The 24,095-nt window shown below is 45.2% G+C and overlaps 1 protein-coding gene across 4 annotated transcripts in view; it reads right to left on the reverse strand.

The window, feature by feature from the left end:
* Window positions 1–24,095, reverse strand: part of MDGA1 (MAM domain containing glycosylphosphatidylinositol anchor 1) — a 148,051-nt gene that overhangs the window by 71,293 nt on the left and 52,663 nt on the right. For all 4 annotated transcript variants that reach the window (XM_071576659.1, XM_071576676.1, XM_071576668.1 and 1 more), the window contains 5 exons: window positions 20,477–20,673; window positions 17,539–17,671; window positions 12,544–12,813; window positions 11,793–12,122; window positions 8,215–8,508 (listed from right to left, as the gene is read on the reverse strand). In XM_071576659.1, the coding sequence (XP_071432760.1) occupies window positions 8,215–8,508; window positions 11,793–12,122; window positions 12,544–12,813; window positions 17,539–17,671; window positions 20,477–20,673 (1,224 nt within the window). The remainder of the gene's footprint in view (window positions 1–8,214; window positions 8,509–11,792; window positions 12,123–12,543; window positions 12,814–17,538; window positions 17,672–20,476; window positions 20,674–24,095) is intronic.

Consider the following 24,095-nt stretch of genomic DNA (forward strand, 5'->3'; position numbering starts at 1 on the left):
GCAGCAGTATGCTCCTGTAACTTGAAAACAAGGACATGCTTGGGTGAGACCCAAACATTCACAGCCTTGCAGGATGTCCAGTGCAAAGCAGTTGAGAGGATTCTGGAGTTGGTTTTTATCCCAAAAGGTAAATCTATAGCTAGGTCCTACAGGGCAAATAGCTGCCACAGTAGGAAAACCTTAAAAAGAATGTCTGAATTAGAACAGTGCAAGACGCGGCATTCAGGCCCTGAAAGGGCTACGGAAGGTGAGCAAATACCCACAGAGAGGTGACCAAGATTCTCTGCCATCCACTGTGTCTATACAGCCCTTGTCTCTCTTTTCCTGACAAAACTGTATAGCTTGGATTTGTCTCTCACAATAAAATTAAGTTGCTCTTCCTGGAGAGTCTGGCCAAAAAACAGGATAATGGCAGATTACGGAACACGTATTTGTTTCTCCCAACAATATCCGAGAAATGGATTAACTGATTTAAACCAGTCCTCTTCTGAACAAACAAATTCATGTCTCTAGGCAAGGAGCTCTCGCGCAAGCTTTTACTCAGCCTATTATTACAACTACAGAAGCGTTTAGAGATGAACAATGAGGTAGTGCAGAGAATTTGTATGGCAGTGCAGGGCAGGCTGTGATCTCACATAATAGACCTCTTCAAGGCAGGCTCCCACCTTCCTGATGCACATGTCTGGGTATCTTCCTCTCTTCTTTCACCGTCTTTTACCCAGGGCACAGTGAGGAGGCCTCATGGTACTTTGCATCTGACATGTGTTGCCACAGACCAGACATGCCAGCTTTGCAAAATCTGCTCCCTAGCCTCCAAATACTCCCTGCCATCTGGGCCTTTTGCTTTATGTCTCATGTCTCTTACATCTCCTGGCCACAACTGCATACAGACATGCTCTGTCAGACCAATTTCAATCAAAGAAGTAAATCAGAAAAGGTCTCAGGGCACAGCGGAGTCTTCCCAGGAAACCTTAGTGAGTGGCAGCACATGGGAACCTTGCCCACAAGTCAGCAGGCAGAGAAGAGACCAGGAATCTGCAGAGTAAGACCCAACTGCTACACACTGAGGGCAAAAATTCAGACCAGTCAAAATTCATACAACTCCTGTACCCTGTGAAAGGCGTTTTTATTTCTTTAAAGCTGCACACAACACATGCAACCAAAAAAAAAAAAGGCAGTACTGGAAGTCCTGAGGCTTTGATATATGAACAAAAATGTGGTTACAAAGAAGAAGGCTTTAGCTAGCCATCCTTAGCCTGCCAAATTACCTAGCCCTTAATGCCATGAGGCTGGCAGAAGGGTAGGGCCAATGAGTCCTACAGAGTAACATTTGGTACAGTCCCATCTTAAGACCCAAACCAAAACTGATACAAGTGCTGTCACAGCCTCCATCCATCACACCCCGGGACCTGGTAATTGTTAAGACAAAACTATAAGTCTATAAGCTTTAGGTCTCTGTGTTTTTTATTGTGGTCTGAACTGTGGTCATTTGGGTTTATAGCCACAGTGGAGTAAAAGTCATTTCTCTCTTCAGCTTGTCCTGAGACTGACAACTCCAATTAGCTGTTAGCAGTCCAGGCACTGGGAGGTGGAGTGAGCAATCCTAATGCCATATCACCCAGGACAGGGCTAAATGCACAAACACAAGCTCTAAGCAGCTTAATCCCAAACACAATACTGCAAGTAAAAAGTGTGTTGACTATCAGGAACAAAACTCTCTGCTCTTAACAGAGGGAGCAGGGAGGGTGCCGTGTATTGACAGAAACACACAGAAATAAGATGCATACTTTCAGCTCAGTCACACAAACCGCTATGCAATAAATTTGGGGATAAGCAGGGAGGATTTCCATCAAAGTGGAAACCAACTACCAGTCTAGGCTTCGTTCAGACTGCTGGTTCAAGGTCATGCCCAAGGCTAAGAATTATTTTATTCTCTTCACTAAGGAAGGTCTCCAGGTTTGCAAACATTGAACTTGCAGAATGCACTGTTCTCCTGCAACTTTGAATACAGACGCACTTTGCCCAGAACATCAGTTCATTCTTAAGCCTCTCATGGTCTAAAATGAATCAGAACATGACAGAGTCCTAGTTGGTAGTAGAGCCCACGGTTTCCATCTCTTGGAAGCAAGACATGTACCGGTGTTATGTCTTAGCCACATTATGGAGGGGTGGAAATCAGCCCTGAAAAAATAAGTGTTTAAGCATGAGAACCTAAGATATGAGTGACATAATATGGTATGGAATAAGGGGTGGAGAATGTTATGGGTTCACCTAGGTGGGCCTAGATTTGGGCCCTGAAGTGTGGACTAGGCCGAAGCTGTCAGCTGACTTGAGCTGGGCTGAGCTAACAGCTGACCTCTTCTAGCCAGTAATTTTGTATTCCATACCACATTATGACATCATCTCCAGGGAAGGAGGAACCAGTGTGGGAGTGGTTAAGGCAGTCGCTTCTCAGCCCTCCTCTTGGGAGGACGCACGATGCTGTCCCAGGGGGGATGGAGAGGACCAGGCCCACCACTGGCTCACAGGGTACCTCAGGAAAGTAAAATGTGTTGTTCTGGGTCTCTCCTTTCTGCTTGGGTTTGTCTCCCTGGGGAATAAGCTTCTTCTTAAGTAATGTGTAGTTAGGACAGTAGAATTTGTGTGTTTGTTAAGAAGTTGACGTGGGGAACTTGTTGTTGTAGACTTGTGTGAGTGTGTATTTGTACTCTCTTCTAATTGTCTCTTTCTTTCTGTGAAAAATATATGTAGATTTAGTATAAATGCAGTTTGAAGTGTTTTTTTTTCTTTCCCCTCTCTGTTCCTCCCTTTCCCTGGTGTCAGGAGGGAGGCTTTTCTCTCTGTGCTTGGGGGGGTTGGCAGTTGCTTATCTCAAACCAAGACAACCGGGTAGAACAGCAATACTAAATCATAAATGGAAGGGCAGGAAAGCTCCAGCCACTGCAAGGGTAAAAACACAATCTGCCCCCAAGTTAGCTCCTGAATTCAGTTTGGAAGAGAGTATCAGGATGGCCATCACTGATGAAAATAATGAAAAAAATTAAAACAGTCACTATTAATAAACACACTCAGAAATTAAACCAACTAGGTCTAAAATTCTTAGCAGATGGCTCCATACTTCAGCTCATATGGCCAAGCAGCAAGACAGATAAGCCAGCTCAGTTGCAGACAGGGGTCAGCTCTGGCCCCCGACAGTCTCATTTCTCTTCGACTCCCTTCATAGGCAGGGAGAGCTGCAGGGAGCTCTAAGGAGCCAAAAGCTTTCTTAGCCACTCTGCAAAAACATCTTCATGCCAAAAGCAAGTCTCAAAAGCACTTTTAACAGAGCAGTTAATATCCAAGCTTATGTTTCAGGAGGTGGCAGGGCAACAGCAAAGAGCACTGACATTGAGCTATGGCTTCAATAGTTGATCGAAACAGTTTAATGCATTTCCATTTCCAGTTGCATGGATCCAGCAATGCTTCTTACTTATTTACAGTATCACCCCTGCCCCTCCTTCATGCTTTTCTGTTTGCTACATAGATAACACAGGAAATTGATGCTGACTATTGCTTGCCTGATGTACAGCACTGCCAATGGGTTCAGCAGGATTTTAAAGAGGAATGAGTCAACAGTGTGTGACCAGGAATAACATTTACCAGCCTGTGAGCTTGAATACGAAAACCTATCTGTCCCCACCTGAACATCAGTTAAAGTGACAATGGCAACAGATGTCCCAGAAGGATGTGTTCTGGCAGTCTTCCAGGTCAGGGCAGAGCCAGACCCACTAGTCACCAACTAGCGGGCAACGCTGTTGCAACAGCCTGTGGCAACAGCCTATGTCTAGGACTATAAATGGCTCCTGGATTCCTGTTAGCTATGATAACAATCCCTCTATAGGCAAATTCAGTCCTCTTTACTGATTACACGTAACACTCACTACGCTTTGAAGATAAAGCACAATAACCCACCTGCTGCTCAATGTGGCAAAACTTTACCTAAGGGCAATAAGCATAGTCCTTTGGAGATCAATCCCAGATGACTGTGGTCTATTACTTTAGATCCAGCAGGGGTAAAACTCACAGGCCATGTTATTCCAGGGAAAGAGACAGTTAGGTTAATTCCTTTTTTAGTTGTTCTTCCTGCCAATATCTCACCTGCTGTGTGACCCCAAAGCGAGAAACAAGGCCAACTTTCAGACTTGACTATGCAAAACCAAGTCAGTCCTACACAAATATCCCCTGATCCCTCTCTTCTTTCGATGGGCAGTCAGAGACATCAAACTTCTGCTAAAAACAAAAATGGCACCAGCAAAAGTCTGCTTATCTCACCTCCAGAATTTGGTAGCTAATTAACAACTCTAAACAGAGGAGACAGGTGCCCTTCTTCCAGACTTTGGTGGTTATCCAGAGAGGGAGAACGCATTCAGATGATCGAACAAGGGCCTGAAGTAGTGAGTGCTGTGAAGGAGGATAAACCCATCTGTGGGAAAATACTAGAGCAGATGTATCGAGGATCAGTTGGGATGCAGAGTGCAGGGTTGAGCTGGACTTGGACTAAGCTGTCCAGTAGTTTATATGTTGCTCAGGATTGACAAAGCATCAGAGCTCAGACAATTTCATTCCAGCAGGACAGGATTGCAATTTTCACCACACTGTTTTATGAGGCTCTAACAAAGCGAATGTCATCTCAAAGGCCAGTTCTAGCAACATTTAGCATCACTACTAACCTTCATAATTCATGGAAATAGTGTTTTGTCCAGTCTCTTAGGATACATGGCTAATACTTTTTTTCAATTTGTTGCTATATACCTGCTAAATTTGTATCTAGGTAGCATCCTTTTCGCTGATCCACACACGGACACTGTCCTTCTTTCCTCCTTTCACACATATCAGCTAAATGACACTATTGTATTCCAAAACTCAAGACTGCTGCACATTTTCAAGCCCAGTGTGTGTTTTAGAACCTTACACTATCTTCCCTACACAGGGTAACCCAGCCCTGATTTTAAACCTACCTCTGTGGAGGATTAATTTTTCTGCTTGGATTTTTTTGAGTACCTGGTTCTGAAAAAACCCTTGACAATAGCATCAGTGACAGCACTGATATTAGCATTCTGCCATTCCATTAATATTTTTATTTCAAGACTTTGAAGTGCTTTGTTTATTATGCCCCACAAATCCTTGATGAGATGGGTCAGTTTCATTCCTGTTTTGAAGATACAGGAAAAGATGACAAGACATTGCTACTCCCAATGGTAGGTTTCCAGGAGTTCTGACAAGCCCAATCACTTTCTCTAACCCCTATATAACATTTCTTCATCCTAAACACAGAGCTATAAGGCTGCAAGGACTTTCATGAACTTATTAATCTTTCAAAGCTCTACAGTTCAGGCCAAGAAGTCCAGGGAACAGACTACTCATCCTGTCAGAGAGCTGATGATAGACAATTACAGCTCATAAGATAAAAAGAAAGCAACTTTTTCTGCTTTCAAGATACAAAGCATAATGAAAAGTCTAAACACCTTTTTTGACAGCTGACTTGTTCTTTTTGTCTGATTTTTTTCCGCTGTTGCAGTGCAGTTGGCAAAGCCTATTTCTAGGCTAGTTTGTTACAATACAGCACTATATGCATGAGGGTGAGGGGAGAAAAACGAGAGAAAAAGAAAACACAGAAACAGGTTCTGACATCTAATGAGATCTGCTGTATTGATTTTGCAACTTTAGCTTTGGAGCAAATCAGAGAAACAACCACATTATCATCTAGAATTCGCTCTTCCCTCGAGTGAGCCAGTTCAAAAGGAGCTCACACTGACACATAAACAGGCACTTCTGTATGCACACACACGCACATGCACACACGCATGACCATGTCGATGCACACCCCACTGAAGAGGCTCTCCAGTGGGATGCATGGGCTGGGGGAGGTGAGAGAAGTGCTCATCACAGAGGCTGCAGGAGCCACACGATCCACATTTCCAACAAGATGAGAATTCCAGAGCAAGCCACCAGAATAATGAGCTACCCACATTGGAAAGCTGTGTTTCAATAACTACAGAAGCCCCCGCTGGGGCACCCACATCCTTCTAGCAGTATGAAAAAGGAGGAGAGGGATAAACAGGGACTGTGCTGTTTCTGGTTCTGTTTTTTGGGGGGTGAGGAAAAGGAAAATTCTGTAAAAGGGTTGAAGGCAATTTTTGCGCTACTTTCTTGGTTTGCAGTTTCTTTTTCATACTAATGGAAGGAGCAATTGACAGTCATGAAACCAAAGCTGCCTGCTTAGGCACAGAACAGGCAGTGCCACCATGAGGTCCTTCCTTTATTTCCAGGCAAGACGAGACAGTTCAGGTATACAAACACTCAGGATGCACCCAGCTCCAACTAAGAGTACACGGAACAGATGGAGAAGGAAAGAGGGTTCTTTGGGTGGCCTGTCACATGGACCATGCCACCATTACTTGGACAGGATCACAATAAAGCATTGCGTGGCCATGGGAAGAGCTATAGGAAGAGTACATTCATTACATCTTTGCCTTCTTGAGGGTCACATCAAAGGCTCTGCCCCAGAACAAGCTTCTGGCTTGTACCTACCATCTTTCTTGTGTGGGGTCATGTTCTCCCCCTTCAGCGCAAGTTTCAGAGCTGTGAGGCCCCTCCAGACCACCTAGTAAGCCTAAATTCATCCCAAGCTTGGCACTGCTGCTCCCTCTGCAGGGGCAATGAGGGTCAAGCAAGGACCATACAGCTATCAAGCAGCAACACCAAACTGGGGACACCAGCAGGTCTGACGGTTCTTTGCTCCCAAGAGAAATTTTGCTGCACTTCTCATCAGTTTTTGAGATGACCAAGAGTCATCCTCCCTGCTACATTCTGCTAACCCCCATATATCTGGTCCAGCCTGCCTTCCAGAACAGCTCAAACCAAGACACACAACTTGTAAGGAAAGCTTCTCCACACATATTTACCTGCATGGAAATCTGCACACATTTCCCTGTCTCATGATCTTGTAATTAATTCCTGCCATGCTCTTGAATAGACAGAGATAATTTTTAAAGGGGATCTTCGAATACTCAAAGTGTCTGCAGGATTTCACACTTCTCCATTACCTTCTGTGCTCCCAGCAGCTCACACCTATGAGCAGTTTGTCTGGTTGCTTTCAGCCAGGTTGTCTGCTCTGGTCTCACTTCTCTTATTCCTGGGGAGATAGCCTGAAAGGAGTGTGGCAGCATGTCTAATGAGTGCTGCTGTTCTGTGTGTGGAGGCTTATCACTCACAGCCCAGAGGCAGCACATCCAGGTGCAAATTAACCTGCTCCCTGCCTACCCCACACTTGTCAGATCTGCATTGCTCAGAGTACTCTGCAAGAGTTCAACAATCACACCATCCTGATGGGGCAAGATCTGCAGAGAGCAGTACTCCTACAGTCACAGCTTTTTCCGAACTGCTGCTTTGCCCGTCTGATTCAAAGTCTTGCAGGAGAGAGAGCACATGCTCCCACATGTCAAAAACCACCTCAACAGCATAGGAGTTGAGGAGGCATTTACTTCTCTGGATGGAGAAACCACTGCAGGGAAAGGACAAAGATGTCATCCAATGCAGAGACTTTGTTCACCTTTGTGCACAGGTTTTGCCTTCAAGTGCGCTGGGAGTACCACCCTTAGCTGAAGTCACTTCATACACCACATACTAAGAACCAGTTTTCTGCCTTGTTGCATTAAAACCATTTGGGAAAATGCAGTCTCTGTTAGGTCTGCCTAGCACTGCTTTTCAGGCAAAATAATTCACGGATATCCATAAATGACAGCTGGGGTAACTAAGTTGATAAAAAGGTTGCGGTGTGGAAATGGTCTAATTAACATTCATTTGCTACCTTTTGAGTGTTTGACTTTACAAACTTAGTAACATACCCTGAAGGTATTTACACACATGCAATGCATATAAATATGCATCTGGTAAAGTTGCTGTTCTGCACTCATTCTCTGATACAGAAATAGGAAGCATGGTATACAAACACATGCAACACCTCTCCCTTTCACTTGCAACATGCAGGCCATATGGTATCCTGCCCTTAGCCTTGTGTAGCCAGACAAATTAAATATAAACTGTTCAAAGGTCTCGAGACAAAAGAGATGTGTCTGCTCAGCACAGGAAGAAAGGTCAATCCTGCTTAGCCAACAGGCTTTTGTGTACACAGGCATTCAGGCAGGCACTCCAGTACTGAACGGCTATACTCACACTGCACGTTGAGCTGCACCAGGGCTTCCCGGGGTCTGATGTTAAAGCCATTGTACCTGGCTGTCTGACACTTATAGGTCCCACTCATTTCTCGGCTCACACTCTCCAGCTGCAGCTTCCCATCGTATGACTCCATCGTCATTGTCCCTGAAGGCATGGGGGTTTCCTTATCTACCCGGGACCAGATGATAGGTGGCTTGGGCTTCCCACGAACTTCACACTGCAGCTCTGCCCTGGAGCCTTCCCGGACAGTGATGGTGGACTGACCCTTAGGGACACTGATTGTTGGTGGCACTAAAAGGAAGACAAGAAGGGAATCATTTTACATCGAGTTTTCAGCAAGTGAGGAACATTCTTGAGATGCCTGTGTTTGAATCACACTAAACAGCCTTGAACTCCAAAAGTTTTGATTTGACTTGACACATTGTAAGACCCATGCTGTCCCATGCAAATTATCCTACAGGGTCTGGAGCTGCAGGGTACCAAGGAAGATCCCAGCTCCTCCAACAATGTATCCCAATATCCATGGCAAGTGTCACTTGTTCTGGGGCAGACTCCAGGCTCCTATTCCTCTGGTTGCAAAATGCTATCCAGCAGCAAGGATAGCATCAAGGAACCCAAAAGCAAAAGCTTCTTTGATCCATTTCTCAACTTCTTGTCAGTGAATTTCTCAAGTGGAACTGAAGTCTTTTGGTCAAGAAACAAAAGTCGTATCTCCCAAAGTATCTAGTTCCCTTATCCAGGGCAGACCAAACCCCCCAAGATTTAAGGAGTTAGTGCTTGTAGATTGAATCTCCGGCCTTCTCAGAGGTCCAGGATCCCTGTTCCTAAACTACAGCAAGGAGTCAGCTCTGTTAGGTGCCTCTGCTTATGTTACACTGAGATACACAGTGCACTGGTAAATGTGCTGTGCATCTCCTACACCAATGAACCTCTGGCTCACCTGAGTGAGAGACAAATCCTAACAAAGATCACTTTTGGCATCCCTTCCAGGGTGGGAAGAGCTCACCCAGAAGAACTATAACCAAGCTGGGGCTAGAGTTGGAGGCACAGTAACAATTTAAGAGATACCCAGTTATCAACTAACAAATAAAATGTGGCTGACAAAAAAGCTCAAAAGAAACTCAATGGCTACAGCAAAAGAGTGCAGAGAAGTCAATGGGAAGAGGTTTACTGTTCACATCCTTAACTTCAGCATGAACCCAGGAAGGTGATGTTTGTTCTAAAACCCAAGTAATACTGACAATTTGTGTTAGTCCTTAGAGTTAACCATTCAGCTGAGGTAAATATGGCTACAATCATTTTCTGAAAGCTGCTTTTTCAGCCCTTCCTGCTCACAGTGCCAACACGTGGATTGACACTTCTATAACTGCAAGGGCCGTGTACTTCGTTTCCATTTAAATCAAAATACAGAACTACAGAAGCTTTAACAAGCTGGTCTGACCAACATTAGCTCAATTCAGCTCCAGCAAAGGAGAGTGTGCTATGGTAATTGTACATGTTACAGCCTGCAGCTCTTTATGAGCAAATTTAGGATGGATCCAGTCTAATCTTCCTCTGCAGTGACCTGCCTATGCAACAGGGAGGCCACATTTTCAATTTGCAGGTCTCCTATGAGCTGGGGAATCTCATAACACACTGTCCTGCACAGTGCGAAGGAACGACAGCACTTTCAGTGCCAACGCTGCTGGCAGCTGCTCACCTAACGAGCTGCAATTTTCTCCACAGGAAACTTTGCAAATTGCATTTGAAGATTTTTATTTTTTTTTAATTAAAGCTATCTCCTTGGAGCTGCTCAGTGGAGGCAGCCACCTTGATGAGCTAAAGCTTTGCTCAGTGGGGAAACATGGAGCCACTGCTGCTGTCCTGCACTGATCCTGTGGTCTGGTGAAAACCTGGGGTTTTATATGAGAATCCCACATTGGAGGTGGCTCATTGCTGTTTGTGGTGATGCTGTATATTGGACAGCCTTGGCTGCTGCATGGAGGGGCTGCTCCAGAAAGGATGGCTGTTTTCATTCCCTGGGACACAAGGTAGGTCTGCTGGCCCAGGCTGCCAAAGAAAGGCTTCAAAATGCCCCAAGCTGTGCCACCCCCCCACCCCCCACCTTCCTCACTGGCAGCATCCACACAAGCGTATGGAGGTCACTCTCCTCCAGACAGGCATGGGGTAACCTGCCACTGCAGACACCTCCTTTAAGGCAGCAACTGGCTGGTGCTTGGATCAACACCTGCACTGACAGACACTGCCCAGCCTCTCAGGGAGGTCATCCAGGGTCTCCCAGACCCTTACAGCCTCCTGCACTTGCAGTCTTAAAACAACTGTACTCTGCCATCTAGTGATCTTGGGCAAAAAGGATTGCTCCTGGTGGTGGCAGCCAAGGTTGGGAGAGACAGTTTTGTACCAAGATCAGGGAATTCCCCCAGTTTAGTTCCCTGTTGGTATGACAGTGTTGGTGTCAGCTGGCATGGAGTGGGTCCTACGTTCCACAGCTGTCCACAGAACAGAAGCAGCATTCTTTACTGTTTAGTGGGTCCATGGCAGGGTCAGGGCTTAGTCTCCAGGGTGCTAATGAGCGCTGGATGCAAACCTGTTGGGAGCAGGCTAGCCCCAGTACTTCTGATGGGAGATAAAGGGTTCCCAAAGAATGAAAAACAGTTGTATCAATTTTTGCTGGAGAGCCGAAGTGAGCAGTGTCCAGAATCAAGACTGGTCTATGGATCCAGCAAAACCAGAGACTGAGAAGAAACTTTCTGTGAAGGTTCAGGCCAAAATCTGTGTGCAGATGTCTCCCCTGAGGAGTCATCATCAGATTAGTAACCCAGTGCTGCTTTGTGTTGTACCCTCTCGGTCCTGGAAAGGCAGCACGATGACATGGATGTCATGGAAAATACAACTGGACCCACCACTTTCCCAGAAACAGAAAGACAGCCCTCTCAGATGGCAAAGTGACTGACAAACCCTTACATATTGGTCCTGTCCTTATCAAGCCATAGACCCTGATTTTAAGGGGGGAGGCATTTATAACACTTTGACTTCTACAGGGAGTGCCCAGGACAGAGTGCATTTGAAATCCAGTAAATATCAAATCTCTTCAAAGAATTTTCTATGACAGATAACATCAATATCCTGGACACAGCTCTGAAAAAAGGTACATTCCTCATAAACAATACCAAAGAGAAGAAACAGCAGCTTTCTTTCACTACCTTCTGAGCAAAGGGACCCTTGAAATTTGGTGAATTACCACCTTCTCTTCTTTTCTGCACAATGTGGGGGTTTCTTTGAATGATCATACTCTAAACCTGTCTCTGTACCTTTGACTGGAGCATACTTTGGACTTTTCACACGGAGAAAACATAAAGGAAGATCTGCTTGATGTACAACACATCTGAGAGAGAAGCTGTAACTATTACCCATCTTTAGTCTCAGCCAAGTGCTTGCCTGAGGATGTGAGACTTTTCCCCACTGGGATTCAAGACAGTCACGTGAGGTCCTTCAAACAAGAGGCATGGGGGTGGAGGGAAGCTAGTGATGTCAAACACTCCTCTGAGGACCACACCTGCTACAGAGAGGCTCACCTGTCTCTGAGGAGATGTTCACCTCCACACTGAGGTCAGGAATGGGTGCTCCCTGGAAGGTAGCCACGCACAGGTAGGTGCCATAGTCACTGAATCGCAGGTCAATAATCTCCAAGCTGCAGGTCACAGGTGGGAGCTCTGGGTCATTCCGGGTGATGAGCAACCGGTCTGAGAACCTGGCTGGTTTCCCGTTCTTGTACCAGGAATAGACAACCTTCTCCTGGGGAACAGCATCTACATGGCATGAGAGCTTCAAGTCCTGCCCTAACTGGATGGTCTCGCTCTCTTTGATCACATCAGGAGTGATTTGGAATGTGGCATTCTTCATGGCTGAGATGAACAGAAATGCAAAACTGGTTAGGAACAGTAAAGTGTCTTGCATGGGACAGGATAACAGTTCTTTGCTTCTCAGGAAGGCAAAATCTGCCCAAAGACCTCTCCCACTTACTTTCCCACAAAATGTCCCCAGGGCCTCACATCTGGCAGTCTGGGATCATTCTCCAGTCCAGGATAGTGCTACAGCCCAGGATGAGGCTGCAAAAAGTGCTTGCACTGCTGTTGGTCTAGGAGCAGAGAAACTTGTACGGGCAAGTTCAGGATACTAATACTATAGTAATAGTAATACTTCTCTAGAATACTAATTGCTGCTAAATAACATATTAGCCCTCAGCTGTACAAGAATAGCCAGGAGAAATGCAAATCTAGACCCTCCACCCTGAAAACCCATGCTCTGAGAAAAACAGCAACTTACACCGCACCAGCAGGTTCACTATCTTCTTTGCCGGGTTCCCCACGTTGTTGATGGCTGTGCAATTGTAGTAGCCCGAGTCCTCCACACGGATCCTCCAGATCATGAGGTTGCCTCCTTGCACAAGGCTGTTAGGAGGCATTGGGCCAGGAGAATGAGACCAAACAACTTCTGGCTGTGGGTCACCGCCCATCAGAGAGCACTGCATAGTGATGTTGTCACCAGGGTTGACCACCAACGTCTCATTGACAGACAGCTTCAGAGCAGGTGGGGCTGGAAACATATAAAGATGGACACTTCTGAGCCTGAAAAAGACCCATGCACTTGCTTGCTTTATACTTCCTAGGATTTGTTCTTGATGATGGCTGATTAGAGTAGGGAGAATTGGAGGGATCCATGAAATACAAGAAATATGTTAGAAATACAAGGTGTTTGTGAATCTAGAGTTAGAACATTCTGCTCTCTTAGGGTTAGGAAACAATGTGGGCAGGCAGGACCTCACACTGACCCAGAAAGGAGATCATACTTAAAACACTCACACTAGTGCCTAGGACTGGGGCACAAACTAGGTATGACATGTTATCAGTGCTCAGTGCAGATTCTCTAGAGATTAGGATGCAGGTCCGAAGAAATGCCCAATGAACCCATTTGCACAGACAGGGGCGGCAAACAGACAAAATTTGGAAGTGGAAAACCCAGGGCTAAAAGCTTCTTGACTCCTGATGCAAACAGCTGCAGCAAGGCATAAGGACAATGGAAAGCCATTGCAGCTTTGATGGAGAGGTAAGGGAGAAAGGATAGGCTCAGAGGACCCTGCTTGAACCCAACCACTGCTTGTGTTCAAGGACAGAAGGGTTTAAATGACTCCTCCCACAAGAGTTTCTGTCCCAAGAAGGGAGCTTTCAGGAAGGTCTACCATTAAAGAAAGGATGTCAGCTATCCTACAACATGCCTCTCCATCTCTCACACCCAATTAGACATCTTTGAGAGACGAGGCCTTTGACAAGCAGCTAGTCCTTGCAGCTCAGGGCCTGATACAGAGGACCAGGACCTGTCTGCACTGTAACAGACCATGAACAGCAGCTCTATACCTGCTCTTAACTTCCTTCACCTTCTCAGGTGTCTAATACACTTTTCTATACACCTGGGGGCTATGACAATCACAGGGATTCTCTTCCTTATATAACTGAACTAAAACTGACTCAAAATGTCTAGACAACCTCTCTTTTGAATACTCTAGTACCTGTTTTTCGGCTAATTTTATTTCTGCACCCTTCTCATTACAGCCCCCTTCTGGAACTGATCCAAAATGCTTCCCTTTGTATTCTCTATTTCATTTCATGAAAAGTCTTTCAAAGACTCTGTCAGCACCATTACTGGTGCTGGCTCCATCCAGACAGAGCTGAGAAAGTACCAGTCCCCAGCACAAAGGCAGGGAGTATGTTTTAAGTAACAGTCATAATAATGCAAAATAAGACATTGTTCCATATTCATGAAGCCTGATTTAACAGCATCATTATTTCTGCCTCTTCTCTCCCTGGACTCTGTTAATGAGCTGTGCTGGGTTTGTGTTGGATCTCTGAATTACAGCCCATACAAACACGGCGAGTAGGACTGCTTTCTCCTCAGCACCAGGGCCATAATTTAGTAGTGTAACTATTGCCATGCTGGGATATTGCTTCGGTGCACTGAATATAATGCCCTCCTTGACCACAGTACATGCTATTTTTGCCAGAGGCGGCCAGTTGTGTCTATGGAAAAAGGTGGCTCCTCTGTCACCTGCACTGGCCATTTTGAGGCTGGTGGCTGGAGCCCTTGAATTTTGGGAGACCACAACCTGCACTCAAGATACTTTGGCACGTCTTTGTTGGAGTTTTGTAAACAGTGTGCAAAGGTTAATGCATGCTAAATGGCAAAAGAAGGATTTGTACATCCTGACCAAGCTCCAGGTGGTTTCATGAGATACTATGAAGCACAGAAATGCAATAGCTAAACATGCCATGGTTGGCAGGACATATTCTTGTCTCTGACTGTAGCTGACACCAAATAGCTGTTTTTGCCCTCTGACATTCAACTAGTCTCAGGTTCACAGGGCACCGACAAACTGACCGATGCAGCATCTTGCCTGGCAACCTCCACCCAAGTCCATCAGAGACAGAGAAATGCTGAGAGCAGCCTACATCCAGAGAGAAGGTGTGAGAGTTGGGAAGCACAAACCAGGGGTTCTGCATGCTCTGGTTAAGATTTAGGGCTCTTGCAGCATTTGATGTGCACCTATTGGACCCACACTCATCTTGCCCATCTCTGGGCAAGGCAACATGGAAAAAGCATAACATGCTAGTGCAAGCATTGCATTGGGGCAGGTTCTGTGTGCATGCAAGGAAGAGGTAAGGAGCCTGCAAATCTGCTACCTACACAGCTCCAGGCAGCAAGCTCCCATGACATGCCTCAAAATGGAGCTCTGGCTGTGGCAGCCTGTGTGGGTCCCAACTCCTCACTCCCACTCTGATCAGCAGACAGAGGTTAACAGACTGCAGACATTGTTATGCAGGAGATGAATCTCATTTATTTGTAACCTGTGGCAATTCCTTTTGTTCTTGGCTCAGAAAACCTTCTGGCGAAGTCTGCAGAGCAGCGAGGGGACCATTAAAAACAAAGAATCGCTTTCAATTCCCTTTGAAGTCCAATTTGCTGCAGTAAAACTGAAGGAGAATTAACCGACTGGGCTGCTTAATTTTGCAGAAATTGAGGAAGGGGAAAACATCAGGCTGACCCTGCTGGAGCAGGTGAAGACAGCCCAGTGCTGAGCTGGTCCTGTGGCTCTGTGGACCCAACCTGCTGCTTGGAGCCATGCAACAGCAGCAGAACAGAGGAGGAGCAGGGAAACCTCCTTTAAGATTGCAGACAAAGAACCCAACCACTGCTGCAAGGGCCAAGCTGCTCACATAGAGCTTGGGAGAAGCACATCTTACCGGAGACTACGATCTGCCCAAAGGCCACTGAGGAGCCAGCTGAGGAACTGAGGAGCCAGCTGAGGAACAGCAAATGAACTGAGAAGATTCCCTTGGCCTGACCTGACCTGACCCACCAATTCCCTTCCAGGTGTGTAGTGTTGGGGACTATAAATATTTAAGAGATGGATTTCCCAAGCATCTGAGCCCTTTTTGGGCCCTTCTCATCTGCAAAGGCAAAGCATCCTGCATGAAGCTGCTCAGGATTCTCCAGCTGAGGCTAGAGAAGCTGTGAAAGCACAAGAAGGACAGAAAAGACCTATGCAAAAAAGGAGAGAATTAAAGAACTTCCCTTAAATATTTCCTCATCTATGCATAATACTACCTACAGAGAAATAACCCAGGACTTATTTCATATTAAATATACTTGTGGTATTTAACGCAAATCCTGCTCATACCGCAGTGCCAGCTTCATTTTCACTGCCAACTTTTAATACAATTTGCTATGAACACATTTTCCATGGCCCCTTTGAGCTTGTAGTGCCAGGCTCCACTGTAACTATGTTTAAATATGCATCTATAATTAAACAACAGGGAAAAAAACCCCAAACTAGACATATGTACTGCATGGTCCAGGTTCAGAGCTTTGGTAAGTACTTAGGAAGTTGGTGTAAATTCAGCCATATCACTGACTTCTGATTGAGCTACAACCTGAAAATACATTTTCCCCATTCACTTAGTAAAGGAGCTGGATTGAAATGAAGGGTAGTTTGCCTGCGCTGGGGCTGGCAGGGGGAGTGGACATGTAGAGAAATTTGATTTTCTAACTCTTCCAAAGTTAAGGCACACGGGCAAGAAGAGCTGTATAAGATCCCTTTCTTTGTCATGAGCAGAAGATAGTTTTTAAAGGGAATATTTCAACATTTTCTACAGGCTCATCCTCAGAGAAATTCAGCTAATAGGGTGAGGTGCTCAAGACAGATTCAGAGATCTTACTACACAGAGAATATTTTTTTCTGATGTTAGTTAAAATTCACTTTCTTAAGCTCATTATTTTTCTTCTTCCTACCTAAAATGAAGCAACTATTGCTCAATGCCTTGGGCTCAAGTCAGATCAATAATCATAATTTAAACAGTATCAACAATATACCAACAACAGTTAGCAACATCAAAAAAAGTTCTGTTTCCACTGCACAAAGATGACACAAGGGATGCAAACTGCTTTATGTTAGATTAGATAGGTGAATAATTCAAACAACTACAATGCCTTTCTCTCTGATCATGGAATACCCCAGGGCTGAAAGCAATTTCTTGACATTTACTTACTGTTTAACACACGTGGGGGCTTTATAGGTGGGGATTTTATGTGTGTGTGGTTTGATTTTGTTTGGGTTTTTTTGTTTTTGCCTTTTTTTTTTTGACAGCTTGCAATTAGGTCCTTGCCAGTATCTGATACATGATACTCAATCAGTTATTGCAGGTCAAGCAAGATGCACCGCACTGAATTTGCTCAAAACTGGAGCTGCCCTCAAGTACTGAATATGAATGCAAAGTTTATTTATTGGGAAGGCACTGGAGATGTGTGCTTTCCACAAACACTGGCACCAGTGGAGCCTGTTAGCTGGGAGGTGCTGAGACTGCAGCCCAGCAAACCAGGCCAGAGTCACATGTGGATGAATTATTTGTAAGAACTGCAGCACTGCCCAGCTCTAGATGCATCGAATCTATTTTTAAAGTCACTCAGAATTATAAATAAATAAAACTGTGTCTGAATTAAAAACTACATAGTGCCTCAACACCTACATGTAGTCTGTTTTAATGATCTCCTGGCAGGCCTGGCCAAGGCACTGGATACATGCAGTACTACAAGAAATTAGAGCATCTCTGGCCACAAGACTTGTGTGTGAAGGCTCTGTAATCCTAGCAGCCACATACATGAGAATGAGGTGCTGCAGACCCTGGACAGGATTACTCTCCTGGAGGAATAATAGTTGTTGAGCAGGTGAGGAGTTGGAGTGCTGCAAGGACCCTTCATGTCCCCTCTTACCTGTGGTGTTTGTGAGCTGGAAAGTGATGGATTTGTCAGGAATGCTGCAGACGTTACGGACAGACACCTGGCATGTGTAGCTGGCATAATCCTGAGGTCGCAGGTTCTTCAGCTTCAGGACTTTGGTTTCACCCTGTGATTTGGGAAAAATGGGGGGAAAAAAGACACAGGTGTACAAAGCACAGATCACCATTGCAAATTCACAACCTGTCCCAAAGTTTACAGATTACCAGCAGCTCTCATCAAAACCTCAGGGAACTGAGCAGACTCAAAGCCCCTCCAGCTCTACATAAAGAAGACACAAAATGTTTGCAGTGGTAATTTCACCTCCAGGATTTCTCTAAACACTCAGCAACTGACTGACATTTGATCTGAAAGCACTGCCAAACAGGTCTGGACATAATTTCTCATGAACTGCTGCCAGAATCATCTTGCAGAACATGACAAAGCTTAAATGTCCCAGAACAGACCCTGAGACCTCACTCTGAGATGTCAGTAGGAACCCAGGGGAAGTCACTGGGGACTCAACACTGCCAAACCAAAGGAAATCAGAGCAGATTGAGGCATTAATGCTGGCCTAAATATAACAAGTTCAACAGTTATGCTGTAGAAACTTGCAGTATGGGGGGCGGGGGGTGGAATTCAGATAAATGCTCAAAGAATTCCCAAACTTTCTCATCCTTCTCCAGAATCTAGTCTCATTTATGCTGATGTAAATCCAGAGTGACAGCACAAACTTTGATAGCCTTTTCTCATACTAAGGTAACAAGCAAACAAAATCACTGCCTGTCACTCCATTAGTTACTGGCTGGTTATAGAATCAGAATCAAGTTGTTAAATTAACGATAGATGTGTTCTGTAGATTTTTATTTATGCAATGCAGAAAGCTCTTAGATGTGTCCTACGGTGTGCACACCATGCAACTCATATGTCTTCCTCCGACAGCTTGACACTGTTTTCTCCTTGTGTTTGTCTAAATCTGTTTTGGAAAAACCATTCCATAACTGCCTGTAAATGGGAGAAGGTGTCAACATGACAAATCCTCTCGAGGACAACCTCGAGGGACTGGACAATGAGCTCAGGCATGCTAATATGCAGAGAACAAGGACGTGAACTGAATAAATTAAAACGATAAATACCTGGGACACCAATAACCCTATGAGAGTCCTGTCCCCTGAGAATTGTTGTTGTGCCATACAAATGATGGCATTTATAATGTGCATGTCATTTACTTACTTACAGGGTCATATGTATCCTGTTTATTGATTAGTAAATGTTGGGTAAATGTCTATAAACTTTCACTGTAAATATGTTTTAAAAAGCTTAAACAGTAAAGTCCTCACCTCCTTTTTAATGTTAAAGCCTATTCAAACCTGACAATGGTATAGGTTCATCTCTACGACAATACTGCAAATCCCTGCAAAGGATGCTTTGTTAAACATTGTGCATTTGAGCTCCAGCAAGATTTTCTCCTCCCAGCAGTGTTGCAGAGGTGTGTTTTTGTTAACTGCGATTCTTACCAAGCCAAACTTACAGGCTTTTGCTGGTGCTAAGGAGAGAACTGTAAGAGCATGCCCATATGAGCATAGCAGTCCTAAAACCCTCTCTCAGAGCTGGGAATGACCCATCATGTTGGGAACATGGCCTGACAGGAGCTGCAGAATGCTGGGTCATTTACACATTAATGTTGCAACACAGTGAATTTCTGCCAGATGCCTTATTCAACTGAAGAAAACATCCCAAGTCCTCAGACATCCTCTCATTAAGCAATATCTCCTGTTAATGACACTGAGGTTAGTGAAAGCTGGAAGAGCCCATGGTGGCTTCCTCTAAGGCCAGGGATGTCCTAGTTGGGAGCCACATAGCACACAGACAAAGCTGTCTTCAGGGCCGAACAGCAGCACTGACAGTATTTCTGCAAATCTGCCACTAACCTGCAGCTCTCTCCTCCCTCCTCATCCCCCTGAATGTTTCCATTTGGCTGCCCATTTCCATGACCTACAGAGATGGCGTGTTTCAATAAAATATGAACATGATTACATTAACTTAAAGGTTGCCCGGGGCATTGCTCAGAAATCAAACTTGGCCAGAACGCGCTCAGGGCCCAGCTTTGGGAGTGCAGGAAGGTGCTTGAGATGAAACAGGTGCCCTGGGGAGCTGCCCTTCCACCCCTCCCTTCCAGCCCTCCCTTCTCACCCATCACTGCCTTGTGCTGCCTAGCAGCCTCGCTGGAAATACTGGGGCTGATTAGCATCTGAAGGTCATTCAGAACCTGAGCTCAGCTTAGGATAACATGCCCAGAGTGCCCTGGAAAAAGAAAAATTCCCTTCAGTCTCCCACTGCATTGGACGGCTAATTACTGTGAAGAAAGTGGTGTTCATGGGGGAAACATGGTTGGGCAGGGCAAGTCCAGCACAGGCAAGCAGGACAAGCAGGAAGGATGTAGTCTCCTTCACACCATGTAACAGTCAGGAAGTGACCAGGCATCTAGGCTCCCCAGTATTTGTGCCTATTAGGACAAGCTCATGGATTCCACAGGAATTCTGCCATTTACTCACACTGCTAAACAGGAAGCACTTTCCCTCACATATGGAGCTTGGGCACTCAATTAAGAAAAGAAAAATTAACAATGGGTGATAGAGGAAACTGATCTTGGGATTGTTCTTAGCCATCCAACAGCCACATAACCTCATTAGGGGAGCTGTAACATGCTCTCAGGGACAATGACAAAAAGGGGAAGGTAATTCTAGGCTGTTACACTCCCTCCTGCTGCTCTGCTCTTCCAGTACCCTAGGAACCTGTATGCAGAAGGTGGCTCTACCAGCCCTTCTGGGGACAGTGCCCCTTGCAGTGGCCCCCACCCTCTCCCCAGCATCATAATCCATATAGAGAAGAAAACACAATCTACTACAGTACCCTGCATCAGCAAGATACTCACCTGTGTGTAGAGGGGTTCATAGATGTCCACGCCATTGTCCTGACTGTGAGAAAGCGTCTCAGCTCCACGTTTCCAGATGAAGCGAGCTGGTGGATTGGAGTTGACTGTGCAGCGGAGGAAGACAGTCTTCTCTTGGTAGAAGCTGCCTCGTACATCACTGATGGTCTGGTGAACGGTGAGAACAGGTTCATCTAGATCTGGAAGGAAGGCAGGGAGGGTCGCAGCAGTTGTTAGCAAGGCTTGGTCTGCATGTACAGCCTGCAGAGCAGAAGATGCTCCAGGCACCACAGAGGAGAGGGGACGGTCCCACACATTTGGCTGATGACAACTGCTGATTTAAGAGTTGATTTGAGGACAGGTAATACAACCAATATCTAAAAGGAACAGACAGGAGAAGCCAAAGTTGTCCCACTCACCATGCAACCTTCAGAGAATGGATAGCAGTTTCTAGTTTGCAGATACCCATGTAGTCCTCAAACAATCTGCTTGCTACATGCCTCTCAGTGCAGTGGGCTGCCTCACCTTCCCAAATGGCACACCACCCTCCCCTAAATCACCACTCCCTGCTTAAGTGAGAGATCAGAAGGATCCCAAGAAACTCTGCTCCATCATAATTTCTCCACTTTTCAGTTCCCAAATCCCTCCTGAAATCATGGGACTAAGCCCATTCCTGTGAGATGTTCATACAAAGGACAAGACAAACCCTCAAGTCAAGGACTGAGAGTGAAAATCAGGACAAGATTGAGGATCTGAGATGGAGAATCATCTAGACAAGAGCAAGTCTCATGAGGAGTCATGGGAATATGAGATGCAAAACACTGTAACAGGAATGTATATTTTCTCTCTCTTCCTATCAAATAACCTCTGTATTTTCTTTGAAGTCTGTACTATCCCTCTTCAGTAACTTCTACTCACTGCAACTCCATCCCTCATCCCTAAACTGATCAGATTCTTTTGTTTTCTCCCTTTACAGAAGATGATCCTTTCAATTCCCTCACCTACCTGCATCAGACATGCAGCCATCATGACTGAATCAATGGTTATCAGTGACTTCGCTTGCAAGGACATAAGCAATAGCTTTGCAGGGAGAGTATTTTCTCCATTCATGCAGAGCACACTGCTCTGCTATGGTTGCCCACTAGCTAAAAAGGGATCATTTTCTTGAAAGTTGCACCAGGTATCGAGGTTCGAACATTAAGGTAGCATGGGGCAAACCTCAGACAGGGTGTTTCTTTCTTCTCCCACAAGCACTTTGAGACTGATTGAGGTTAAATGTAAAGATCTCATTTGACAAGAATTCATCCTCTAAAACTGAAATCTTTCCCTGTGCCCTCAAGTATATCTTATAAGGGATCTTTTGAGCTCAGTTCAAGTGATTCTACATTTTCAAGAGCCCTATGACCCAATTTCAGCTTTAAGGAAACTGAGGTACATGGCTAGTGCTGCCAGGACAGTCTTCTACATATGTTAATGTGTTCATCACTTCCTGTCCTCCTATGCCCTCTAATTTTCATCATATTTTATTTTACAGATTTGTAACTTTAGAGATCTGACTTCCAGAAAGGAAGAGGGAAGGAAGGATGAGTTTCTGCTAACATGTCATCCAAACAACGTATGTTCTCTGCTGAATCTTAAGTGTCAACTTGTGGATTTGCATATTTTAATGAGCTGTATGCTTGGCAGACAGCAATTGCAATGGGACCTGAAATTTGTCTGCTCGACCATGGCTCAGAAATATGAGTAGAACCATTAATGGCACAATGACGAGACACAAAAAAATATCCCAGAAAAAAACACAAAACTCAACAACCTAAAAACACTCACTGCTGAAGAAAAACATGCAGGTAATAAAAAAGGCTGGTCTCCATATAGTGCCTGCCTTCATGTGGCCATAGGGTGACTGAACTTTACACCAAATTCTTTTACACCAGGACCTTGGGCACAGCCTTCGTTCTTTTCCTCCATCTTTGTCCTTAGCCCTCCTTTATATGTTCAAAATTTACATGAGTGACTCTGCAGCTACCTTTCTTCTAAGACTCCATTCTCACCAGGAAGCATGGTGAATCCCTTCCCTTTCTAATCAAAGATGCTCACCATTCAGGTCTCTTAGGTCCCAGCTACGCCCCACACAGAAAACATTTTCCTTTTGGTTGCTAAAGCTTTCCTTACTCAAATCTTTCAGCCCTCTTTTAAAGGAGTCAGCTCTAGTTCTAGCCCTCCTGAGAAAAGCTAAAATAAAACCTATGATGGTATGTATGTCCCTGATATACGAGTAACACCACTGATGACAGCGAGCTGCACAAATGATAAATTTGGTCCAAGGCTGCTCATGGAGATGACCACATGGGATATTTCATGCACAGTAAGAGGCTGTAAACATTAATTCTTTCTTTTCCTTTACTTCTCTCCCTCCCACATGGAAGTACTGCAAACAGCAGCTGTCCCTCTGCTAGTATCTAACCAATACATTAAAGCCTCACTGATGCTCACTTGGGGCAAAGGAATATCACACTGCATGGGTTAGTGTTTCCAGTTTAATATCCTCTTGGCACCAACAATGTACAACCTTGCTGTCTAATACTAAAAGTGTGACTGAGGACTAGCAGTAGCTGTCAAGGACACCAAGGTACATATGAAGGCGGTTACTTACCTCTAACTAAAAAATGGGATGCAGGGAGAGAAGGGGTTTGTTTTCAAATTCTTGTTCATTCAGCTGAAGGTTGCCTGAGTGAGTGTTCAACAAAAAATGTGACTTTTCCAATGTGTTCCCTTTACCCACTGCAAATACTAGCAGAAAATAGTCTCTCCTCCCCAAAAACCAAGTGAGCAGAACAGAGGTGCAGTACCAAGTCCATCTGCAGAGTAGATGTTAGTATGAGAAAGCCCTTGGCCGCCCCATTAGCCCCATAGTTCTACACGTCAGAGCTGCATGAGGGACCATGGGACACTACATCACTCTAGCTCCAGCCTGCACCCAGGAGTGCCTCAGAGCATGAAGAGAATTATGGTATAGTCCTATTCTAGAGACACAAGCCCTTGCAAAGTGCCATACTGAGGCTTGAGAAAAGTAAGTCCCCTTTGCAATGGAGAGTTATCATATACCTCCACCCATGCAAAAGAAACAGGCAGAGAAGCCAAGGAGATCTAGGGTAGGCATCAGAACTCCCCTAAACAAAGAGATGCAATGCCAATGAAAAAATACCTATCCCACCCACAGTGGATGCTGCTGAAGCAGTCTATTTCCCTAGCCTGGGTAGGATGGCGCCCACACTACACTACTCCAACAAAGGGTAGAGCAAGGAAGGAACAGCAAAGGGAATTTCTTCCAACCATATAATATGACTGTGTATCACGAGCCTGCCAAAAGCTAAGGATGCTCAAGTCTGTGGAACAATTTGTGAGAGTCACATCACAGTAGGGCTGAACAGCAGAACTAAGGGGAAGCAGTCAGACAGCAGTTGCTGTCAGCAAAAATATTTGCCCATACTCCAGGTGTGTACTGGGGTTTTGAAGCCTGGAGGTTGCTCCACTGACAGATAACCACAGTGCACATCAGCACAGAAGACTGTCTTGCTAGAAGGAGTGTGAGAACAGGTCATGGCAAGTTCTGGGACAGTTT

This window comes from Pithys albifrons, chromosome 2 (assembly GCF_047495875.1).
Source record: "Pithys albifrons albifrons isolate INPA30051 chromosome 2, PitAlb_v1, whole genome shotgun sequence".
Lineage (NCBI taxonomy): Eukaryota > Metazoa > Chordata > Aves > Passeriformes > Thamnophilidae > Pithys > Pithys albifrons.